The sequence below is a fragment of the Vidua chalybeata genome, chromosome 1, assembly GCF_026979565.1.
Source record: "Vidua chalybeata isolate OUT-0048 chromosome 1, bVidCha1 merged haplotype, whole genome shotgun sequence".
Lineage (NCBI taxonomy): Eukaryota > Metazoa > Chordata > Aves > Passeriformes > Viduidae > Vidua > Vidua chalybeata.
Window position 1 is genome coordinate 114,407,472 of NC_071530.1, and position 25,959 is coordinate 114,433,430.

General features: G+C 37.9%; 1 protein-coding gene and 1 long non-coding RNA gene across 3 annotated transcripts in view; both read left to right on the plus strand.

Moving 5' to 3' along the window:
• XKR4 (XK related 4) overlaps positions 1-7,970 on the plus strand; it is a 210,778-nt gene extending 202,808 nt beyond the window's left edge. Inside the window, exon 3 of the mRNA XM_053955953.1 lies at positions 7,024-7,970. Coding sequence (XP_053811928.1) covers positions 7,024-7,970 — 947 coding nt within the window. The remainder of the gene's footprint in view (positions 1-7,023) is intronic.
• A 10,173-nt stretch (positions 7,971-18,143) lies between these two features.
• LOC128791166 (uncharacterized) lies at positions 18,144-25,281 on the plus strand. Of its 2 annotated transcripts, XR_008431993.1 has the most exons (3): positions 18,144-18,184; positions 23,612-23,790; positions 23,905-25,281. It is a non-coding gene; the product is annotated as an uncharacterized LOC128791166 (long non-coding RNA). The 2 variants fall into 2 exon arrangements; XR_008431992.1 differs by lacking the exon at positions 18,144-18,184 and having other exon boundaries at positions 22,515-23,790.
• Positions 25,282-25,959: the final 678 nt, after the last annotated feature.

Genomic DNA, 25,959 nt, shown 5'->3' on the forward strand with positions numbered 1-25,959 from the left:
CGTAGATGGTGCCCAAGATTTAATTTAGCATGAGGTTGTCATGATGTTTCTTAAGAGCTAATGGCAGGGGATTTGCTCTGCTTGGGGTTGCTGTAGCCTCCAAATAATCCCTTGATTTTTGTAAGCTACTTGCAGCAGGCTCAAGCCATTGAAAGCCCTGAAATGTAGAAATCACAGAAATGAGCCTGGAGTCAGTGGGTATGTTTGTGCTGCACATACTTCACTGGAGTAAAAGACATCAAATTACCTAACAGCGAAGGAGTCTAGCTGTGAAAGTACAGAATTTAAGTTTAGATTCCTAACAGGCAAAATGATCTCATGCTGTCTTGCCAAGCCTGGCAGCACACAGACTGCACAGTACACATGAGTATCTGGCCATTGTCACTGCCAGTGAAGGACTGGACTTGATTGGTGGCTAATGATGACTCCTAAACTGAAAGCTTTAAGTATAACACATCTTTAGTAGAGCAAGAAACTAAGAAATCTTAGAAAAATGTAATTGAAGGGGAAGAGATCACCCAGCATGTGAGCTAGTAACTGGCCTTAGCTGGGGTATTCTGACGGTGAGACTTCCATTCAAGTATCTGAAAAAGCCAATTACTTCTACAGATAGGGAAGAAGGTAGTGGAGCTTTTGGTGTCTGTGAAGAAAGAGAGATCTCAATTACTTACTGTGGTCTTTTGAAAGACAGGAGAGAGCCAACTTTCATGGCTCTTGTGGTCCCAGCATACCAAGTTGCCTCTCTCTATCTATGTTGATTGTATTCATAGTTTCTAATACAATTCCTGAAACATTAACAACAAAAACTGGGTAAAAGAGTTAGTCTGGATTTAGGGGCAAGGCAAAGGGGAACTGTGCTTGATTTTATCTTGAAATAAAATTATGACCATCGTCCATGTATTTAAAGCTATGACCAGCTCAGCAGATGCTTCTCAACACTGTCTAAAAGTTAGATTTGCTAAGGTAGATAAGATTCTGAGTGCAATAGCAGATAAATCATTAGGCAGGTGTCCTGTATAGACCCTAAGAAACTGCTAAAGATGCATACAAAAAGCCAAACTTTTGCCAGTTAACCATGTTCCTCTACAGAGTCCAAACAAATTTACTCTGTCAAAACAGAGTGAATTTGAAAGTAATACAATACATAGAGTATTTCTTGATTTTCAAGGAAATGAGAAGTTGTTGTGGAGAGGCAAATTAAAGAAGCAGCTGGAAGTTGTAACACCAGAAGTGTCTATTGAAAGCAGCCAAGAAGAATCATGGAAGACATTATTCCTATATATATATGCTAGCATGTTCTATGAGTATTGTGTAACACATAGGAGGAGTAATATCCGGTGTAATTCCGACTTACATTTCAACAAGGAAGAGTTCCTGACACACATTATGCTGCATTAATCTATCTCGGTATGCAATGGAAGAAGCTAAACTGAATGTTGGCAAGCTGATGAAACCATCTATGTTGCCTTGAAAATCCCCAGCTATGAATGAAGCCTGTGGCAAAAACTGGAAATGTGAACCACCGGAGACTCATCCTCAGACACTGATACTCCCATGTTTGTAGGTAGGAAACAATCTGAGTGTAAAACCACAGGAGTGGAACATTTAAGTTGTGTGCCATTTCAACCTAGACACAATCAGATATAGTGGGAGTCAAGAAGAAAGAAATGAGTGCTTTTCTGACCTCAGGAAGCTTATTTCAGTTGAACAGAAAGCCTTTGATCTTGGTTTATGGTAGCTAATATATGACAAACTTGTTGACATGGGAATGTAATAGGATTATTTTGGTAACATGTTTATGGGGAAATAGCCCAGGTGAAAGCAAGAGTTTAACTTATTATCCTTTTAGAAAATAGGAACACATGAAACAAAAAAATTGAAAACCAAGATTCATCTTTAGGTTTCATCTCACAGTATTGATCAGGGAATGAGATCCGTGAGAATGAAACCCGTACTGACAACCTGGACACATGGTCTTTGATATGACCAAAAGCTGCCCTTAAAACTTTCAAAGCTCCCTGTGTCCTAAACCACATATGGAATCACAGTATGTACACCATGACATACATTGTTGTCATATGCTGTGTTTGGGAACAAAAAAATTAGTGCAGAAACCCACAGACTATTTTCAAGCTGCCTGCAAGCCTGCCTCCGCGTGAATCTTTAGCTTGTGCCTATACTTGCAGAGCGCTGTGGCAAAAGATGTGTAAATATAGCAAGACATTTTCTGAAGCTGCGGGGATACAGTCATGATGTGCTATTTCCTAAAGGACTTAGATGTGAATATTAGAGATCCTTGGCTGTGGTTCAGAGATGCACCTGGAAGCTTGGATACGTGTAATGTCACTTCTCCAGCTGAGAAAGAAAATCAAAAAATACGCTTTCTTAAAATAATATTTCAAAGTCTCACATCCCAGGCACTGTTGTCACACCTAGATGTCCTACTGCATTTGGTATTCCTGCTTTTAGATTAATTTACTCCTGGAAATGGTGAGATGAGGACAAGTTTTAAAGGAAGGATGAAGCAGGCAGATGCCTTGGCAGGAATTCGATTTCTGAAATCAGGTTGAATGTCAAGGAGCACTTTCTCAGATCAGTTCATTCGTTTGTAGGGTTTCCAGCTTATTTGAGCTGTTCTGTCCTTATGCTATATAGGATTTATGTACTGATACGATTAGAAAAAAAGTCATTTATGGACCTTGATATACATTTAATTTTCAAGTCCAAATCGGGTTTCTCACAAATGCCATTGAGGAGAATTCCATTGATTCTCATCTAGTTATTCAAGCTTGCTTGCTTCCTTGAAACAATATTGCATTTATGAATGTATTCATCTCTGTATACATTATCTTTTCCCTCATATGCATTTACTTTCACTTGTGAAAGTCATGTGTGTTAGTTTTTTATCTTGTCTTTAATGAGCTGTAGTTCATTGTAATGTATTATGTATTACATTTAAAGTATCCGTAGAGAAATGCCACAATCTATAAAATGCAAGCACATATCTTATATGGGGAAATTAATAATTTCAGGGAAAGAAATTAAAGTTATGATTGAATCAAAGCAATCCTGTTCTTTGTTTATCAGACAGAAAGTCTGATACACTCTCACTATGTTAAGAACATCCGAAACTCATCTGTAATTAAAAAGATGTCATTCCTTTATACAAATAATATAATTAAGTAATGCAAACCATTCACAGAATAAAAGAGGCTAAATTGTATTTTTCACTCTAAACAGATTATAATTAGTTCCTGGCAGAATGTTGTCCTGATACAATGCACTATTTTCTTGCTGTTGTGGCTATTGTGGATGGGCTATGCTGCAAAGGCTGAAAGTGGGTATGTACACTCCCACTCTTTGCTTTTTAGAGTCTTTCAGGTGTCCACTTTAGAACCATATAAAAGCATCCTTTTGCTGATGCAAATTATGATGTTTTTCCTGTGCAAAGCTTACGTTCCTGTCCTCTTCAGGACAGAAGTTTAGAGATCAAATCATGTACTGTGGAAAATGTTTAAAGGTTCAGCTTTAGAAAAGAAAGAAATGGGAGCATGCTTTCATGCTTCCTAAGGCCATTTTAGAGAATTTCTGCTTTCCGGTTCTTATAGCAATCTGTAGTGGGTGAGCTTATAGTTACTTGTTTACATATTCACTGGGAATGGCTATTTAGTCTTAATTTCCAAGATCAAGACCCTAAATATAAGACTCGTAATACAAGGAAGTCAAATACACCAGAAAGCTGCTGCAGTATCCAAGAAGTGTGCAGAGACTGCAGATGAGCAAGTGGGAAAGCTGGTTCATGAACAGTGGCCCCACAGATTTTGTCCAATCTCTGTTCATTTCTGAGTGGCAAATAAGTCTTCCTGACTGCACCTGCATTGCTAAAATTTTTTGTTTGATAATAATAGAAATTGATTTTATTTCCTCTTTGAAATAGCGATAAAGAGGTTTATATGAACATATACTCAGCAAAGGCATCAATATATTCTAATTAATTAATTATCCATTTAGCGCTTCAATAGTTCACTTTTTTTCTAACCATTCCCAGTGAATTATTTATATAGTGACATTTTCATTGCTTTTACATCATTCTTCTCATTATTAATTTACTTTCAATAATTCTTTAGTGCTTGGTCTCATCAATAAAGAAAAATGGATGGAGCCCATGAAGCATTTAACTTTATCTTAATTCTATATCCCTAATACCATTGCCAATAGCAAAAAGCAGATACATAATATATTAACTGGCAACTCCTCCCTTTTGTACATTCCCTTGTCTCCTTTTCTCTCCTGTATGCCAGTATCCCTGAGTTTGTTCTGTAAAAGTAGACTATGATTTCCTATTAATGACTATTTAAATAACAGAATTACATAGCTATTGTACTTGCTTCTTTATGTTCCAGACAGTGACTATGAATTAATTAGCATTAGAACATTGGAAATTCCTATGAGTTTAACATTGTATTTTGTGTGCATTATTGAATGATTTTACACTTCCTAATGCAAAACTGATGATATCTCTTCAAACCTCTGGGGAAGTGTGTGAGGTCATTAAAGTTAGATTTGCAAAGAAAATATGTGGATTTCTTGCTCACATTTTTTTTCCTGTGCTGATAAGGCTATTCTTGAGTTCTTTGTCAGAGTGGCTTTTTTGTATAGAAAGATTCTTTATCCTATTCATCTACCCTTCCCAAATTTTCATTTCATGAGGGAAATGAACTGTGTTTTTTTTCAATACTTAAAACATTCCTACAGGAAAACAAGAACTTACATTTTCAGCTCCCAGGGTTGTCATCAGAGATAATGGATACAGAAAGGCAGCTCAGTGTGAAAAAGCAAATATACACATCAGAAATCAAAACACCAATTTATACCATGTCTCTTTCCTGTCTTCATTGCTGATAGCTTATTTTGTCCAGGAAGGAAGATTCCAGAAGTAACTTCAGTGGTTTTTCATGCAGGCCTCTGCATGGGAAGAAAAATTACAAAGTTTTATTAAAAATTCTCCCTGGAATCCTAAGCTCACTTTATATTTCTGCTGATTATTGTTATTACTTTTGTTTTTAAAATGAGGGGGTTTTCGATTCATGGATTCAAGGAAGCTCACAACATGATTAGCACCCTGCCAGAGAGGGAGAAACACTGGCAAACAGAATCCCTCCTGAAAGCAATGAATCTCTCTATACTACTTACTGAGCAAAATCTTAGTGTGTTATGCCAAGTGAATTGTTTAAATAGATTTTATCTCCATATCTTAATTTTCTTCCTCTTTTAAAATAATCTTTTTTTGTCTTCTTTCAAAGTAAATAGCAACATGTATTTAGGCTTAAATTTACCATTTTTTATTAATACAAGTTCTTAAAATTTATAATATATTTAAGTAAAATATTCTTGATTGCTAAGTTCTAAAGAAAGTTGTTTAATTGGGAAAAAAAACTGCTGGCTATGCATCCAGACCAAATCTTGTTGAAATGATTAAGCAGCTTTTAGCAGAAGACAAAAGAAATGTTTTCTTCATGTCAGTTTGATTTACTTCAATGACTAGTTCAAAGTTAAGGAACTGCTTAGAAATAGAATAACCTGAAGCATCATTAGCATTAAATGGCCTATGAATAAATTCTCAGTCTGGGATCCTGAGACTTATGAATTCATTCATTAGCTGTATGTAAAATTAGCTTTGGTAGTAAACCAGTTTTAAATATAAAATGCTTGATACATTTTTCCTCTGTATACATTTATTGCAATTTTATTTAAGAAAAAAACACACTTGAAAGGCAAGGATTGTGCATTTCAATTGCAATTCCCATTTCCATCCAAAGCAGCTGGATACAAGTCGTAAGTAAATAAAAATTAATCTTCTGGTAAAGAAGAATTATAATTAATTTCTACCAGAATGCTATGTAAGTATTTATCAGTTGAATAATTGTGCTGAACTATACCATTTTTTACGTGGGAATATAAGGTGTTTTTCTGGTAGTGTATGGAAGCAACAGATTAGTTTAAAAGTCAGATTTGTTTCAAAACACCATTTTTTTTTTCCCTAAATTTACCTACCGACAAGAATCAAATTCCCTTGAGGAGAAAAGAATAATACACATTTAAAATAAGTATGGAAAGGTCTATTTTTTCAACAATTATTTTACAGTTTTTGTATTTTCACAAAGTTAATGTTTTAAATCTTATGATAAATAATTTCATATTGAATGCTTTAAATATTTGTCAGGTTTTACTAAAATATTATAGTTTAGAGCCTTGTAAATAGGCAATTCTGTGATACATTGGAGATAGAATGGCTATAAAAATTAAAATACATAGTCCCCTACTTTAGGAGCATCTTTACTCACTATTTTAATTTAGTAAAAAATTCCAACATTTTAAAAATAAATTTAATTTCCAGATGGAAGAAAATAAATTCTAACATTTTCTACTTATCAAAATTCTGTTTAAAAGTGCTGAAAATATCAAAATGGGTATTTTTCCCTCAGCAAGAGTAAGGCATTCAGTTTAAATTTTGATGTAACAAGAGTAACATAAATTTATTTTGAACATGTAGATTTATGCTTACATTGTTGTTGATTTAGTTTATATGTAGATGATGCTGGTATTTTAATTAGAAACAGATGGTTGCTTTATATTAGGTTTCTTTAATGACTTATTAAAATCAGAAAATTCATATTCTTTCTTGAAAACATAAACCAAGGTAGGTCCTCTTAAATCACACAGCTGACAGAGACACCTATTCCTGACTTGCTCAAAGTTGTGTATTAATCAATTTGTTTCAGTTATGTAATTGCTAGGGAAGAGGTTCAGAGTGTGGTCTAATAGCTGCTGTTATTTGTGTGTATCCAGCACTGGGCAATGAAATCTCAGCAGCAAAGGTTCATTTCTCTGAGCTAAAGGAGAAGGAAGAGGTTTTATTGTGCCAGTGGTGGAGAACATATTTAAGCAGCAAGGATCTCACTGTTTTCAGCCAAGTGCTGGCATACTAATTATGCCTTAACTGCATCTCCTGTTTCCTCCTAGGTCTTACTGCTGCAGCATCCCTTGTATCCCTGGCTTGGGCTTTGGCTTCCTACCAAAAGGCCCTCCGTGACTCCCGTGATGACAAGAAACCCATCAGTTATATGGCTGTTATAATCCAGTTTTGCTGGCACTTCTTCACGATTGCAGCAAGGGTCATTACTTTTGCTCTCTTTGCCTCGGTTTTCCAGCTGTACTTTGGGATCTTCATCGTGCTGCACTGGTGCATCATGACCTTCTGGATCGTTCACTGCGAGACAGAGTTTTGCATCACTAAATGGGAGGAGATCGTTTTCGACATGGTTGTGGGGATAATCTATATCTTCAGCTGGTTCAATGTCAAAGAAGGAAGGACACGCTGTAGGCTTTTCATTTACTATTTTGTCATCCTCTTAGAAAACACCGCCTTGAGTGTCCTCTGGTATCTGTACAAGGCCCCTCCAATCTCTGATGCATTTGCCATACCAGCACTGTGTGTAGTGTTCAGCAGCTTTTTAACAGGCGTTGTTTTTATGCTAATGTACTATGCCTTCTTTCACCCCAATGGACCGAGGTTTGGGCAGTCACCAAGCTGTGCTTGTGAGGACCCTGCCGCTGCCTTCACCCTTCCCCCAGAAGTGGCCACAAGCACACTGCGCTCCATCTCCAACAACCGGAGCGTCACGAGCGAGCGGGATCAAAAGTTTGCGGAGAGGGATGGGTGTGTGCCTGTGTTTCAGGTGAGACCCACTGCACCATCCACACCTTCCTCCCGGCCACCAAGGATTGAGGAGTCTGTCATTAAAATTGATCTGTTCAGGAACAGGTACCCAGCATGGGAGAGACACGTGTTGGACAGGAGCCTGAGGAAGGCGATCTTAGCGTTTGAATGTTCCCCTGCTCCTCCACGGTTACAGTATAAAGATGATGCCCTTATTCAGGAGCGCTTGGAATATGAAACCACATTGTAAACAAAGCAAAAACACAGCTTGGAGCAGCTCCAACGTTACTGTCCAAATTAAGGGTTGACAGTAGGGCTGTAGGAACAACTAAACTGCGTACTACAAGTAGAGCAGCAACCTATAGTGTTCTTAGTCTGGCTATCATCATGATTATCATTTGATCCACTGTGTGCAGTCTGTCTGCAGGACACTGATACAGCAGCATCATCTGAAAGCCTCAAAAAACCCCAAACCCTGACCCACACATATAAATCAGTTACATCAGCAGGGGGAACTCACCCACCCCCCCTTACTGCTATCAAACTCTGACTGCACAGTACTTACAATCAAACCAATAGAAAGGCTCTGACCAGAGCTTTCAGCTTCAGCCAGTAATGCATTTTATTTTAGAAATGAATGATTGATATTTCCATAATCAATGGCAAAAACAAAAAAACCCACACCTTTTTAACTGAATAACGGAACTGTAGCACACAGTGTTGCTGTTAGGAAAACTGTTTTCTGGGGCAAAAACCAGGAGCTTAGTAGTCTTCAACGCTCCCATAAATCAACCATTCAGGTTAGAATAGGTTTGCAAAATAGTTCTTAATTAAAAAGAAACATCATCATGTTTATAAGGCTGTCAATGGAAAATAAACTAAATTCTGATTAACTAGGTCATTAAAATTAACACTACCACTACCAGAACTGTTTGTTTTCTGTGGAATTTCAAAGTCTTTTTTAAATGCAATTTAACTTCTTGGTATTATTTTCAACAGAAACTCTATGCAGTTCACTTCTGGTTTTGAGGAGAAATAATGAGCTCTAGCACGTAGTGATATTCATTAAATGATAATCATGATTCAGTGTTCAATTTGCAAAAAAAAATGTAAAAGAACAAGGAAGTATAGTTTTCGTATTCTAAACTTTTTGGAGGACCCCTTTCAGATATTTCAGAAGAAACCACAAGGAGCTGAACACACTGAAACTTCTCTGTTTCAGGACTGAGAATGCATGATTCAGTGTGTGAATGTATGCAGGTGTGACAAGAGACTGACATGCCATACCCTTCTAGTGCCAAACATTGTATAACTGCAAGGTTGATATTGCCTGAGGGACACAACAAGTGGCACAAGCCCTACCAGAAAAAGAAGCAGGAAAGACCAACCAAACTCTCAATGTGTAGAGACAGCTCTGATTTTTCCCACTCAAGGTGAAAGTGATGTCTTTTAAAGGCTTTCAGCCACCTCTTAGTAAGTATATTCACCGAAGTATAATGTAAACAAATTATGTGGAAGAGCCTCTTCTGCCTGTTCAAGACTGGTGTCCCAACATGTCTAAAAATTAGAATCTCTTGTAATAGAGTTTTTTTGATGCAAGCTTTTGGGTTTTAAATACCTCCCTAAATCTAGTTAAAGGTATTATACTTTATGTTAAAAGTATCCCCTGATGGTGCTTTCAAATGCATTAAAGGTGCAAGTCAAAATTTGATAGTATTTTTTTTAAAGCTGGTGCAGAGTGAAAAACTCATGGATTATTTCAATATTTTTGTAAAGTAAAAATATGGTATAAAAGGTTACTTTTTATAAACCTCAAATCTTTTAATACATTTCATTCTCTTTATAGCTTAGATTTTAAGAATTGGTCCATGAATTTTATCAAATGGCTTTTACAGTTTGACATAAACCTGGTTTTCACATATTACGGATTTGTTTTGCAGTGTAATGCCATATGAAAGCCTACATGGGTACTTTTAGAATACTCTATAAATTGTGGATCCTGCTTCAAATGTAAGTGGCTTGTAAAGACACCAAGTGATTCCGTGAGAAACAATTTGCTATAACTGTTTCCATCCATTTTAGGAGAGCAAAGCAGAACTGAAGAGTTACTGTTGTAAATGGCATTGTCAGGATGGAGAAGACCTGATAATTGGACTGTCAGATATATCCAGTGTAGTCACTGCTGTGTATGCTGCTGGGTAAATTTCTGTCTTTCCTATTACAATTATTTGTACTATGAAATGGCCAAGGTTACACAGACTATGTTTATTTGTATGCGTTCAATTATCCATTTTTAATGTTGACTTTTTTTATTAGTGAAATATTTGATACCTGTTGTTCTTTGCTGTGGTGAGTTCCTCTAAACAAAAACCTGTGGAAGTGCAGGAATCTGCAAAGCAGAGGGAACTGTACACAGATCAGAAAAAACTTACGCTTCAGGGGTTTCTTAGGTATTTTCAAATTAAGCAATGGCCAAATGCCTCTATAAATTTTTTTTAAATGAAACAAATCTTTGATAGTCCAAACCTGAAGCTTTTTAAAAAGTGATTACCCTTTTAATCATGGAGATACAGCTGATTATTCAGAGAAAAGCACTCATGTTTTTTCAGAAAATATACCACTGCAAGAACTGATAAAAATATTTTGGAAGCAAGTCCTTTGTCCTGTCATATTCAATAGACCCTTCACTCCAGAATCCAATTCTAGTTCACACAAGGGGATTGCTGTTTTTCTTCACAAAGAAAGCAAGTGTAAGTGATGTGAGGATTTCTTTTGGAGACAGTTTGAAGTGTTGGCTGCTGCTTTAACCACTCGGAAATTGAAGCCTGAGCGAGGCACAGTGGGCAGCCTTCTCAAGCTTCAGTCTTCCACCAGCAGCTCCTGGGGAGAGGGGCAGCATCGCTGCTGTCAGCGAGGCTCTGCCTCTTCTGATGTTCCTCTCATCCTCTCGCTCTTCCTCAGAGCTGTGAGCCTTTGGCCAGGCTTACAGAATTGAAGAAAAGTTGCTTCGTATGGAATTTAAAGGGTTAAGGTCTTCACCAGTGCTTGCATTGCAAGGTTTCTGAAGAAGGTTTGGGCTGAATTTGTTTGATTTGTTTTTATTTGGTTTTGGAAGGAAGGACACAGGTGTTATTTATCCATGTGGTTTTTCATGCCTAGCATATATTTTCTTTACTCTCACAGCATTTTTAATTTTTTAAACTAATGTTTGCAAAGATGTTTATCTTAAGCAAACTACTGCAGGGTGTGAGTGCAGAGTGACATATATATGTGTGTTTGTGTATATATATTTATATATATGCAGCACTACATATATACACCTTGTCCTCAGAATTCAATATGACAGTTTGAGGCAGGGGTAGAAGTCCTTATGCACTAAGTCAAAATTTACTCTCCAAAATCTTGCTCTTTTACATTCATAACATCAGTGTTACCTGCACTGAGAAGAGGGCAGTGACTGAAATCCAAACACTCTGATGACTGCATAGACAGTTTCCTAATTTGCATTGCTGTGAGTCGTCACATTAAAAGCTGTAAGAATTTTTTATAGAAATTGCCAAGAATAAACAAAGTCCATGCTGAAATTCCATTATGGCCTTATGGACAGTTAATAATCAATATGCACTCTTCTTTTGCCACAGACAGTTCTAAAATCAATAAAGTTCAACTGAGACAGCAATAGCAAAAATAAAATTTAAAAAAAGGACTTGTAAAAGACCTGAACTTTTGCTTTTGAAATAATGAAAACAACAGGCCTTTTAAATTTCACATCAGAATACAGGAATATAAAAAAATCATATTTTCATATTTACATGCTGGCAAAAAATAAGCAATCATATCTATTTGTTAGAAGTAACAAATTGTTCTAATGAGCCAAACACACTTAGCAGCAGACTTAATGGTAATTTCTCTGGTTAAAAACTTGATCCTAAAATTTTGAGAGCTGTGGATTTGTCTGTTGCAGAAAAGACAATTCAACTACTATCACTAATTAAATAAAGGTAATGTATACCCATGTTCATTCCAAAAACATGTAAGAAAATGTAAGAGAAAAGTTTTTACTTGTTTTAAAAGCTGTTTATTCTGTAATGGGATAGTTTTTCTTAAAAGAGTTCTTTAAAAATATGTGCAATACTTTCTTTCCATGCATATTTAATAATGAAAATACTAATTTCCAATTTTGTTTATGCCAATTTAAATATGCTTCTTGTGACAGAACAATGTTTCTTTGCTTGGGTTATATGGACTTGATGGCAGATATACAATATTTTCATTGTCAAATTAACAAATTTTCTATTAATTAATTTTTATAAAATTGGAGAAAATTTTCCTTCCAAAATTTAATGCTAGGTCTCATCTGCCTGATTTTGTAAACTTTTAAGCAAAGGAGGAAAATTACATATTTATTGGCGATTTAATTTTTAATATGTGGTGAATAGCTATTAAACCTGTATTAGTTTAAAACATACGATGGTCTTTCCAATACATCATTATCTCCCCAAAAGAGCAATTCATAAGTGGTACTAAAAGTAGAAGTGCTGCTTTCTTTGGAAAGGGACTCCCAGTCATGCAATATGTTCATTTACTTTTTATTGGCCAGCAAAATATTCACAACTAGACTGTTGGGGTTTTTAGAAGACAAATTAAACAAGTTTGAAGCGTTTGTGATTTGATCGTATCATTCCTAAGAAGCCTTAAAAGTGGCACTGTACTGAGTTTTAGTTGGCTATGCCAGTGATTCAGCTTTCTCTGCTCCCTGCCTGAAGTTGTGCAATCCAGAGTGACTGAGATGCTGTGATTTACTCTGTACCCCCTGCACTGCCTGCACAATGCCAAGGACAAGACTTCAGCAGATTCCTGGGGTCCTGCTGCTGCCTCTCTTACTCCTGTGCATGGTGGGAAGCAGAGTAAATTGCATCTGTGCATCCATCTAAACAAGCCTGTGTAAGTTAAACCCTTACAAGATGTGTGTGATGAAATTAATCGCAACACTTGTCCATAGATCTACAAGCCCAACGCTGCAATTACTAATTCTGCAGTGTAACAATGCAGGACATGGGAAGAAGTGTCTAAATACACAATAAGCCATTTAATTTCACTACTTGTAGCAATTATACTAGCTCACACAGAGCCCACGCTCTCAGCAGAAAGTCAAATGGAGTAAGTGGCAAACAGCCATTCGTGTACCAGAGACATTAAGTTATAAAATCCTTACTTGATTGTTTATAGGACTATGTCTTTTCATTACAGCAATGAATCCATTCCTCTTTATCCTGATAAAAGAGATAAAATGCAAAATGAGAACAGATTCTTTTAAATCTGGGAATAAAAAAAAAAATGACGCAACAAATTACTGCATTTCCCCTGTAGTGATTTTTTAAAACACATCCTACCATTATTTTCACTTGGCTGCAAATAGCTGAGTGATCTGCTTCTGAGATGATTTCTCACATCTGGTATGAGCAGACTTCATTACAGGAGAGACAGGGATGACATTACAAGGCCTTGTTCATGCAAAGTTAGGGGAATGGTGCCACTGATGAAGACATCATTTACAAAGCTCTTTTAACACATGAGGGGTCCCCTGGCACCATTTATTTTACCTCAGTGTCCTCAGTTCAGGACTTTGGTGAGATTTCTTCACTGGTATGAATATGGCAAAAACAGGCCGTGGCCTAGAGTGAACTACAGGAATTCAGACCATGGTAGTGGAAGTCTTCACCTCTTCACTCCAAACTGAACTCAGCTGGAGATTTGCTTAATGCCAAAAAGCCTGCATGGCATTTGGCTCAGCCTGAAATACACACGCTAAACTTAGTGCTGACTCAGCATGCATCAAAGATATTTTTTTTTACTCCTTCCTTTTTAGTTCAATCATTCAAGATTATTCCCGCTTTGACTGAGTTGCTGTTTTGTGATCCTTTTAAGAAGACTTTGAAAAATGCTTCTGAAACCAGTCAGTTCCAGTGATTCTTACAAAAGCCAATTCCTGGCCAGTACATTCATTAAAAGGAACTTTTTCTAGCTGTGTAAGCTTGGCTCCTGTACTTACATTTTGCTCTAAATGCTTAGCATTTCTTTCTTACACAGAGGATCTTATATACCCATTAGTAAACCATGTGCCTACTCTAAATCCTAGGGCAAAGACAACAGATATGCAAGATTCAGGACAAAAAGTCCTCTTCAGCACACTTAGGGGGTGATTTGCATGAGCCAGAGAAGTCAGACAGAAGCTTGTGTATAATTACAACAGACTTATAATTGTTATATTCATTGAGAGAGATTTACAAGAAATTATAAGTGACCAACTAATAGAAAGATCAAATCTCAACTTCTATGTGCAAGGCAGCGTAAAATAAAATCAGCCAAAAAAATTTAAAGTGTAACAAAAAATCTCATTTCAAAGACTGGTTGGAATAAATTTTAAAATGTAACAGATTTGTCAATGCAACAAAATGCAACATTCATAGAAAGAAAGATATGACTTCTGTAAGTTTTCTCTATCTGTAAGTTTCAGCCTCTTATTTCAGATAACTCTGGAAACATTTGCTTCTGGCATCCTGCAGCTCTAGGAATGCTAGCAGCTTTTCTACACAAAATCCATTCTCCTATAGGAAAGTCCGCATCTTTTTAACAAAGCATTGAGTTTGAGGTAGTTTTTTCCACTGAACTAAACCTCACAAAAGCATTTTTTAGCATTAATTGGGTGTGTCCACTCAGCCACCTAGCATGTAACGGTACTGCAAAACAGAATTTCACAGATCAGTGATTTCCTGAAGGTAAAAATGCTGCTAGTTGAATGTCTAGAAGAGCCTGCAGAGACATAACACAGTGCTAAGGCAAGGCAGACTGTGTCTGTGTGCTACAAGTCTGCTCAGGGCAAGGCCTGGTCGTAGTCCAGCACTCTCTTCCCCACCTCATGCACCAAAGAGCTCACAAAAGAGAGGAAAACCAGGTGCATGGGCTGGATGAAAGCCACAACACTTGGGGACCAGGGCACATTGCAGCACAGGTGCAGAGGTTGGCACAGGCACATCGGGGGTCTCAGGCTCATACTGTTCCTCCAAACTGCACTAACTAGGAGCTCCTGAACATTTTTAATGCCAGATGTTCAAGGACCTAAGGTTTTCCTCCTGGACTTGGTCAGATACAACTTGGTCTTCACAGCACAAAGTGAGCTCAGCTGCTATCTCCTGCTTAAGCCTGCCAGGATCCTCTGAGCAGGTATTCTCCTGCCCATTTTACCTGAAAGAATTGGATCCTCTGTGGTGCTATCGGATGGAGCTTTGCACTGAAATACTCTTGAGGGCTTTTCCAGCAGTAAATTGGTAGTAAGCAGAGACCAAGTGGAGAGCCAGATACAGTGATCTCTTCAGCTAGCAATGATTCATATCTTTAGCTGCTATCTCTCAGGGGAAGGATATAGGGCTGCACGCTGGTGAGGAGGGCAATGCTCTCTGCCTCATTTTTTGAACTGCTCTTCCTCTTTGTGGAAAATGTAAATGTGGACATCCAAATGTAGACGTGTGCAGTGTATACATACTTCTAGTATTTTGACATGTTCAGTCCCTTTAGTGTTGAGGACACTGAAATTGCTGAGCACATTCAGCGCCATTGCCTACACCCAGCCAGAGTAATGTCTGCAGAAAACGTCTGGGGCAGAAGCAAAAATCACTTTGCTCACCTTCCAACCTGACCAAAAGCTGTATGAACATAGTTAGCACTGTGAAAAAAACCGAATCTCTACATGCTGCCTTGAATTAGGTCTCTTAATGCACTGTGTGCTGCTCTGGTCACGTTCACATGGTTTTTCATTGGAGCTTAGCCAGATTTTGTATGGACACCAGAGCTACACTTGTAGCTTATCTGTAGCTCCCTGAGCCCAGGTGTCATACACTTTGAGATCCCAGCTACTTTGCCAAACAAAGATCAGTTTGGGCTAAGCAAAAGGCATACAGGATCTGTGCTATCTAGCAAAGCATATGGAGCAGACATGGTTTCTCTGGACCACAGTTGGGTGCAAATTGCCCAGGTTGTGGTGAATGCAAAACATACAGTGTCCACACCACACTATAATGAATATTCTATGTGAAAGTGTTTGGTTTTGTCATAGTAAAAATACTTGGACCTTATCACATGCTTGGGAGCAAATTTACAGTTTCAAATGCATTATATATGTATAATATATGTGTGTGTGTGTGTTTGTGTATACATACACATGACAGTGAGATTCTATTAGGATTCAATCTTACAATTCATTTAAATCTTAAGCCTAAAACAAAAAAAGGATCAGGAACATTGTCATTAAGGATAACCAAGTGGTAACTGCAAAATAAAAAATTATATTATTGGAAAATACATTCTAGTCATTATTGGAAACAGCCTTGTGATGTAGTGTGCCAGCACTTTAAGAAAAAGTTATGGAGAAACTATGTCTAATGCTATATTTCACATCTTAAATATTTTGGTAAAAGAGTAGAGCAGGGATAATTGTGTAAAATAAAAAAGGATTTATCACATTTACTTAAGGAAAAAAAACAATCATATAGAAAACTGGCAAAGGGATCAATTAAACTTTTGTTTCATGTAATGTAATGTCAATGTCATTGTCAGTAGCTTATGAAGGAAATAACCTGCAATAATTAGATTGGTTTACTTGCATTTTGACTGAAGAATGCTAATTGGGTTTGTTACCCAACACATGCAATTTCCTGATGCAAGCTGTCAGAAGGAAAGATTTGCTCTTGCATAGATTATGTACTGAAGATAAATTTCAAATGCATGTATTTGAAAATGATGCTCAATTTAAATGTACCATGCATATGCAGTAACTATTTCTGAAATTCTAACTGATGCTTTTTTCAATATGTTCTGCATTATTATGTGTCAGTCCCAGACTGTTTCCCAGAAAATATTTGGCGAGAATTCATTTTAAATTTTATGCAGCTGAGGAAGAGGCTACTAGCCAGTGAAGGCACTTGCTTCTCTGAAGTTCAGATATATGTCTAGAGTTCCCAACCTGTGTCACCATTCGGCATTAAGGACAATGTTTGAAAAAACTAGTAAGTTTCCGAGGAGACCTGTTATATGGTCAGAGAGATCTAAAATTGTCATGACTGGGTAAGATAATGGTAGTAATTACAGAGGAAGAGTTCAAAAGTAGTCACTAATGACTTTCAACATCATTCCCTGAATTTCCACTTTAGGACACACATCGTCCTCCTGTCAGCCAGCATCCATGTGTGCTGGGATCACTCCTGGCACCTGCACTGTGGTGTTCACTCTGGCTCAAAGGGAAGGCAGCTTGTTTCCAGCTCCAGTTCTCCCTGGGTTATTGGGCTGGCCCGTGGGACATATTTCACTGAGAACACTTAAGCTATCGTTGAGACTGCCACACCAATCTGGACAGGATTTAGCCTTTAGATAGCACTATATGGACAATGAAAAATCTTGCTTTGTCAGCAGAGAGGGCAGCTGCCACTATTTATAGTCACAAATTGCCAACCTATTGTCATGTATTTGTGGTTGCTATTGATTCCTTCTTTTTTATTTTATTGGAACTGCTTAGAACTTGTCGAGCTGCACCTAGGTTGATTTGCAGCTAATTAATTCAACAGACATTTTTAATCTTGCAAATGTGTGGCTTGTAATACAGTAATCAAGGTCCTGTGAGCAAACATTAATCAGTTCAGGAGGAAAAAAAAAAAATTGTTAGCTGTGTTCAGTGAGGTCACCACATTGGAAAGAGAGATGTAGAAGAAATGCAACATTAGTAAAGTCATCCTAGCTAAGTTTTCATCATTAATCTTGTGAAACATTTATCTATTTGATTAGTTTCATATATGCAAGGAGTTGTATTTTAAAGAGGATTCATAGGGTTGAGACAGCTTTATTTACCATCAGTGTGAAACTGACCAAATTTCCTTCTGGTCATTGATACATCTTATCAGCCAAAAAGTCATTCTATCCAGCAGCAGTATAATTTCATTTTTGAGATGGCTGTACTGATTGTCCAGCTGTTTATCCTGGAGAAATTACTGTAACAAAAAACATACTGCATTTAGCAACAGCAGTAAGAACTGGATGAATGAATGAAGAAAATACTGGTTCTCACTGCTTTTAACACACAGGTGGATTTTAGCTACTTTGACACGAAGCAGAAGGCTAAAAAAATAAACAATGCTGCTTACAGAGTCATCTGAATAATGGAGGGCTTGTGATTAGCAAAGCACTTAATTTTTTTTCATCATCAGAAACAGTGTAGCTTAGTACACTTGCAGTTTTATAAAAATCAACAAGAATGAGTGGGTGGTTTACTATTTAACTTAACTCTGGTACTTGTAGGAACACAATTATGACAACATGGGACTCAGCAAGGGCTCTGGCTTGGGACCCTCCTGATACAGAATTTTCAGGTGGAATGATGTCACAGTCCCCTCCAGTCAGGCTGCACAAGGCACACATGTGAGTAATCTGTACACACATTTTATTGTGGAAGCGTCTCCTCAAGTGACCTTAGCAGGGAGGCCAGAGATCAAAAAGACAGAAAAGCAAAAGGATGATTCCTCTGGTCAAGATTAAGAGATATTTGTGAAACACTGCCCCTGCTGTTTCAGTGGATAAAAGGAGGAGTAGAGTCTTTTAACAGCAAAAAAAAATTACCCAAAACTTAAACCAACAAACCTTGATGCCAAAATACTATTTATGGTGCCATTACTCTCTCCTCGGGGAAAAATGTTGACTGAGAAAATTCTTTATGTGTTACAAACTAACTGAAACACACCGGGAGACAGTGAAAGATACTTCTTAGGTATAACTTTGTTGCTCTTGACAGGAGTAGTTTATTAGCAATAAGAAACAGAAGTGTCTCAAACTAAGACCTGGGAGACAAGGATTTTGTATGGCAGTTATGCCAGTGATCGTTAGATTTATAAATGATGGATCTTTATAATAGATTATGGGTCAAAGAACCTTATTACCTTCTTTATGGAGGATAAATCTCAGATGGCTTCCACAAGAAATAAAAGGTTTAGAATAGGCTCAAAACATGGTATTTTCTGTATATGAAGTATTATAGGCTTGGTGTTGCTCGACTGGTTGTGCATTTTCTCATGCTCTCAATTTCTCACACAGTACGTCCATGAGCAAATAGTGGATTTGCTTGTGCATGTTCTTTTATTGCTGACAGTCCTTACATCCACTTCTTCATCTACAGCTGAGGAACACACACATGGGACAGTGGAAAGGCTTAGAGCAGGAAAAAAATTGAGAAAATGGAGATCAATAGATATGACAGAAACCTTATAATTAGGAAAGAGCCGTGAAGCTTTAGAGTAGGTGAGCCTTCATAGCATTTGTTCATGCTCAGGTATTCTGTCACTCAGCTCCTCACAGAAATTACTGCTGAAAGACTTCCAGTTATATTAGATGTTATCATAAATTCTTGTCTGCTTGTTTAGTAGCAGAAACCATCTCATCCTGATTTCCATAGAAAACACTGTGGAGTTATCTGTAACCTCATGCATGATCTGTAAGTGTAGGATATTACAATAGGTCTGTTTTCTTCAAAGATTTACTCAGAAAGTTTGGCAAAGTTTACTAGATACTGTACCAATGTTTTTGCTTGCTTCCATTTTTTTCTTGCATGTATGAATCTTATATTAAAACCTTACCAATGAGAAAAGGCAATGCTCAGGTTAACTAAGAAACTTTCTTTTCTCATGTCATAATACAAACCTCAAAAATTCCTTTGCATAACACCTGGCTATGGGGTAACTTCTATAGTTAAGATGGAAAACTGAGTTAAAAATGCAAACTGAGTTAAAAATGAAGTAATTTTCTCAATTGCAAAGCAGAAATTTTATTAAAGACAGCTGTCATATCTTGATTTTACTTCAGGTCAGCTTATTTTACTTCATAATTCCACAGCCTTGGTATGTGCCCATGGCAACCTAAAAGTCAGTATCTTTTTTTTCCGAGGTAAATTCTGAGTCACAGAACAGCCCATAATAGGGATCATGTTGGATTACCAAACAAGGATCTGCCATTCCACCACAGTTCTTCTTTACCAGGACTGCAGTTCCTTTAAATCAATTCCCATTGATTCTCAAGGGCAGAAACTGTCCCCTGTGTAATTTGTTGTGCTTGAGGGGACAGATATTTTGCTGTCTCTTCTCCAAGTTCTGTATTATTAACAAGCTAATGTTTATTCTAGCAAATGAGAATCACTGTATGTTCCTGCAGGTGCCATTCTGTGTATATGCAAGTCTCAACAGGGGCAGCCACCTCTGTTGTTCTTCCCATGCTTGCTCAGCTGCCTCTTTAATCAAGTGTTAACTTAACAACTGTTATTTCACATGCTGCAGAGCCAAGCAAAACCCAGTTTGGCTTCTGGATTTGACCTGTGGCATTATGGGAGATTCATCTTCTCACTGCAAGCTGAGTACAGTGGAAATGGTACCCTCTAGGATGCAATACACATGGTTCATTATCATATTGGCTTTATAGCAATTTTCCAGAGTACAGCTATGCATTGAAACTTTGTGCAGCTCTTTGTAATCTTCTTGTATTTAAAAAAAAAAAAAAAAAAAAAAAAAGAGAGGAGAGGAGAGGAGAGGAGAGGAGAGGAGAGGAGAGGAGAGGAGAGGAGAGGAGAGGAGAGGAGAGGAGAGGAGAGGAGAGGAGAGGAGAGGAGAGGAGAGGAGAGGAGAGGAGAGGAGAGGAGAGGAGAGGAGAGGAGAGGAGAGGAGAGGAGAGGAGAGGAGAGGAGAGGAGAGGAGAGGAGAGGAGAGGAGAGGAGAGGAGAGGAGAGGAGAGGAGAGGAGAGGAGAGGAGAGGAGAGGAGAGGAGAGGAGAGGAGAGGAGAGGAGAGGAGAGGAGAGGAGAGGAGAGGAGAGGAGAGGAGAGGAGAGGAGAGGAGAGGAGAGGAGAGGAGAGGAGAGGAGAGGAGAGGAGAGGAGAGGAGAGGAGAGGAGAGGAGAGGGAAAAGGACTCCCCAGCTTTTAATTGTTCTTCCTCAGCAGTCATTGCTCTCTTGAAATTCGCAATGTGCAAGGAGCAAGTTAGTTAATTCACATTGACTATTTCAAATGGTTTCACACAACATACATTAATTAACCCAATAATAATTTAAAAGAGCATATTCTCCATTCATTACAGCAAAATTTATATTCAGATAAGGCTAACTAATTTGTGTGTTCCACCCTCCATTTCTTAATATACAGAACTCCAAGTCTGTTTTCAGGTTGACTGGTGGATTTGATTTGGTTTGGGGAAATGTGCAGAAGTGTTTCTAGGCTATTAGTAAAACAAGGGAGCCTTCCAAAGCAATTTCACATGAGGTGAATGATCGTAAAAGACAGACTTGACAACAGTTGTGCTTACAACATCATCTTCAATAATCTACATATGAGCAAAAAGAAAAAAAAAAACCAAAAAAAACCAAAAAAAAACAAAACAAAACAAAACAAAACAAAAAAACAACCAAAGCCAACCAAAATATATTCTTAGAAGACTAATAGAGAAACTTTGCCTGGTGCACATATCAATAAGTCATACTTACACCAATGTTCTGTCCAGAGCATTTATTATACTGGGATTTGCTTTGATTACAGGCAGTTTATAAACATAAAGGTCTTCCCTGAAGGTCCACCACAGAAAATAAATTATTTTCTGTTGACTTTAGTGGAGTCCCATAAGCTCCAGGAGAAAGCACATGGGCATTGTGCTTTTAAATTTTTCAATGCCAGTCTAAGTAAAATTTATTTTTTAAGGAATCTCTTCAGTAGCTACTTTACAGTGCACTAGAATATTACTGTCAAGTGAAATTTTCAGTCTTTGTGCACTCAATACTGTTCTGGCTAAGTTTTTGAAAATATCTTAGGAAGAAATATCAGGCTTTGTATTAAAAAAAAAAAAAGTCTACTGGAAATAATACTAAATCATTTCTAGGTCTTCCAATTCTGTTAGTCACTGGATGAGGCCAAGATACCTCACTGGATTACTGGATTCCAGGATAAATTAAAATGTCTATTTAACTTTTCAGAAAGCTTGTGAATATATTAATTATATTTTAATATTTTCTATTAAATATAAACTGTCACTTGAGCTATATATTTCAATTTCAGCCTCAAGACAAATATCCATCTTTCTGTAGAAAGCCCAAGTCACTGGACTCCAGGGAAAAACTTGGGAAGTGAAATTTTATCCTAAGCTCAGGCAAGAGTCCTGTTTTTCTTCCCAGCCTGCTATCCAGCCCTCCATTATACTTGCCTGTCATTCTTCACCACTGAAATCCCTGAAAATGGATCTAGCATTTGTATCCTGACAAATTTCATCTCATTCTTTATTGCTGGGGGATGAGGCAGGTGCAGGTAGACCTCTTCTCTTCCAATGGCTTCTTCTCCAATGGCTACCAGTGACACAACTGAATTGGTGATGGGAAGGGGGACTGCTTCTTCTTGGGGCAAATGTTGGTTGTGAGTACTGAGACGAGGAAATATTTGTGTTTTGAAAGGAAATGTGGCAAATAAAAGTTATGACACAGTGAAGGGGATGTCCACATATGTCAAGTACTCACAATGCTAACACACTGAAACATCGAGCTGGATTCCCTAGGCTGTAGAAGATTGTCTTTTCTCTTGTTTCACATGCAGAAAAATGATTTTTGCATCCACTGCACAAGTGTGCCTTTTAGCATCTTTGTGTTTTATGAAATCAGACCCAAAAAAATATTTCTCCCCTCTTTAAAATCAGAGCATTTTTTTCTGCTTAGGTTTACCTAAAACTATAAAAAACTTGACTTCTCTGAGAAACTCCCTCTCATGATTATAAAATCTGAGCAACAAAGCGGAAATTTCTGACAAAAATTTTGAGGAAAGCTGCAGTATCATGCCACTTCAAGAAATCTCACAGTCCAGTCTTCTAATTTTCCATCTAGTTCTAGTAGAAAAAATTAAAAGGCCATGATGTGCAGGATGTCCAAGAGTAGTTGGCCTTTACCATCTCTGCCACAATAGTACATACATTCAGCACTCTGTGAACATTAGTGACTCCCCATTTTGGGTTGCCAGAGATTCACACATCACTTTTAAAAATCCTATTTACAATACAGTGAGCTTAGAAGGATAAAATTAAAGGAAAAAAGAGGGGGGAAAAAAGGGCTTCAAGATTTCCTTGTTTAATAGAAAATAAGAATAAGAGATGGCATATGCACACAGTTCAGAAGTACACATCCTACTTTTTCACAGGCCAATTAAAAAATAAAGGAAAACCACTCACATCAGAACTATTTCAGTTTGTTATGGTCACTGCTGTGATGGTCTTCAAGCCAGGCGCAGAATTCATGATAGTAAATTGCACACACCCATATTGTGGCCATGAGCACAGGGATCTAACAGTAGGGCTCAGAAGAGCTGGCACATTGCACATTTAGTAATGTGATTTAAGTTGTTGTTACTGAAGACAGGAACACATCTCCAAACTGATCTGTCTCCTACAAGTAGGCGCTTTTTATGTGAATTTCATTCCCAGAGCTTGAAGACTTTCCATGCATCTGTGCACTCCATTTGGACATTTTGTTAAAGAAATCTGCATGCTTGTCTTTCTAGACAGGAATGGAAGGGAAAGCTGGATCTGCCTCTGTGCCAGGGGCTGTTGGTGAAGCCCTGGGACCATGATGTGAGCCAAAATCCCAATTCATCCTCAGTGGACTCAAGCAAACACTTTCTTGGAGACTGTCCTGTCTCCTGGAGTTGTAACACTTTCCCCCTCTCCAGATGAGCAAAGGTCCCCATGAGAGCTGAGTTGAAATGGTCCTGGGCATAGGGAGAGGCCCGTGAGGAGCTGTGACTGTGCTCCAAAGTGGAAGCTGATCCCCTCTTTCGTGCACAGGGTCACTGCCTGGGTTACACAGCAGCTCTGCAGGAACATCACGTGCAGGATCCCCACCACATGGGCACATCCCACATGGATCCAGGCATGTGGGGACATCCCAGGCAGGCCCCCAGGACATCTATCCAATCAGTCCCCAGGAGGCACAGGTGCAGGATCCCTGGCCCTGTCACTCTGAGGTGAGCTCAGTAAAGAATGGGTGTGTAGAAGTTCACCCGAGGTGAGATGGTTGTGCTTCCAGGCACACGTGGTGGCATACCTTCAGGCACTCACAGTATATTTCTACCTTCCAGGAGCTTCATTCCCAGAGATCAACCAGATCTCATATGATGCCTGATAAAAAGAAAATGACTTCCTAATACTATACAAAGCCTGTAAAAAATGCACATGCAAATACACTCAAATACTTGAAATTAAAATTCCAATAGTATATTCTGTTTTCATTCATATGTTATTACTACTTTTTTTTCAGAAGTCATAAATTTTCCTGCTTTAAGTTGTTGCCTGATATAAAATTAATTCCAAATGAGTGGGTTTTTACTGTAAATGTCCTTGTTTTAGTTTTTCAGTTATTTTTCATAAAAACATTTTACATCTAACTACCTCAGCTGCCTTTTGTTTTGTTTTGGCGCATATGAAGTCATGCACTTTCTATATTTGGGGATTTGGGGGGAGGAATTATTTCAATTTTAAATAACCAGGTTCAAAGCCATGTTGATCAATTTATAGAGGAGGTCAGTTTAAGGAGACATAATTATTGACAGTTGCAGAACATACATTTTATTTTTAGGTTGTGTTGGGGTATAGTTTAACAAAAATACACCATAAGCTGCTTATTAATTTGCCTTAAAAATGTATGCTCTTTCCTATTCAAGTTGTGTTATTTAATTCTTCTCTTGTACACAATTTATGTGACAAAGACTAACATAACAGTTGGCAGATAAACAGCAAATTGAACAGAGTGGACCAATAGTTTCTCAGTTGTCTGTTGTAAACTGTTGCATTATACACTGATTGTGCTAAAAGAATTGTTACTGTGCTTATACTCCTTAGTCACCACTGCGGAAATAAAGTGATGGAAGATCACATTTGTGTTTATGGAACAGTGTAGATACCCCCTCCCCCCCGCCCCAGTACAAGCACAGTGACTATAAGTGAATGATAATCATTGCAGAACTTTGTGCTTTGACTTGTAAACATTGTAAAAATGTATTTGGTATTTTATTTGAAATGAAGAATCAAAATAGTTATTAAAAAAAAAAAGAAAAAGAAAAAGAAATCTTCCTGTAAATATATATATTCTGAATCCATGTATACAAACATTCCTTTAGAGTTCAGATTGTGAAGAGTGTCTTTATCGGCTAGAGACCGCTGCCTCCCGTGGCGGAGGTTACATGTGCTATAGTAAAGAACACAGTGTGTGAAGTAATTGATGTACTGCAGTACCATAGTTATTTTGGTCTGTTAAGTAAGTTGCAATTTGTGATGAAATGAAGTTGAAAGTAGTGCTTCATACTAACAAATTTCCTTGGTTACAACTTGATTTTTCTTGTAAAACTTAAAAGGGAAACTTGAAAATTTTATATATTTGGATTTTGTAGATTTTTTTTTTATTTTATTGCAACACAAGGTACCAAAATCATTAAATAAAGTACACTGTGGTCATTTTACCCTGTCTCTTGAGTCCTTTTTAAAACTTTTTTTATCCTAGTGAATCAGAAAAAGGATGCTAACCTTTCTGAAATTATTAGCAAAGAAGATAAAAATTAGTCCAGCTTGGACAATGGTTTGGAACAGATGATCTCTAGAGATCCTCTCCACCAGTAATTATTTTATGTTCCTAGGCAGTATTACCACAGGAGCTCCCATCCCTGAACGTGGGAGTGATGCAAGTGGCTCCCCGGTTACCCCTGGGACTGGGAGAAGAGTTCATCTGGAGCTTGGACAACCTTACAGGTGGTTGTCCCAGCAGGGACACCCAGGAAGTCATGAGATACCCCAGCAAGCATTTCGCCCAGAGCAGCAGAAGAGGATGCATCATGGATGGGGCTCTTTGTGCTGTCTTAAAAGAATACCTCCAAAACAGCTGCCCTCACCCAGGGAACAGGCCAGCAGAAACCCAGGATTCTTCAGTCACCCAAGAAGGGCCCAGTCACAGGCAACAGAAGAAGGTGCTTTGTTGTTTTTACATCCCCGTCAGACCCATGAAACAAGTATCACCATTCAGTGATACTCATTGAGTAGTGGAGAACAGAGAGCTGAGCCTCAACCCAGTCTTGTCTTGACCCCAATAACTGGGAAAACACCCAGGGAAGATGCAGATGGTTCTACCTCTGCCTCCTGGGTAA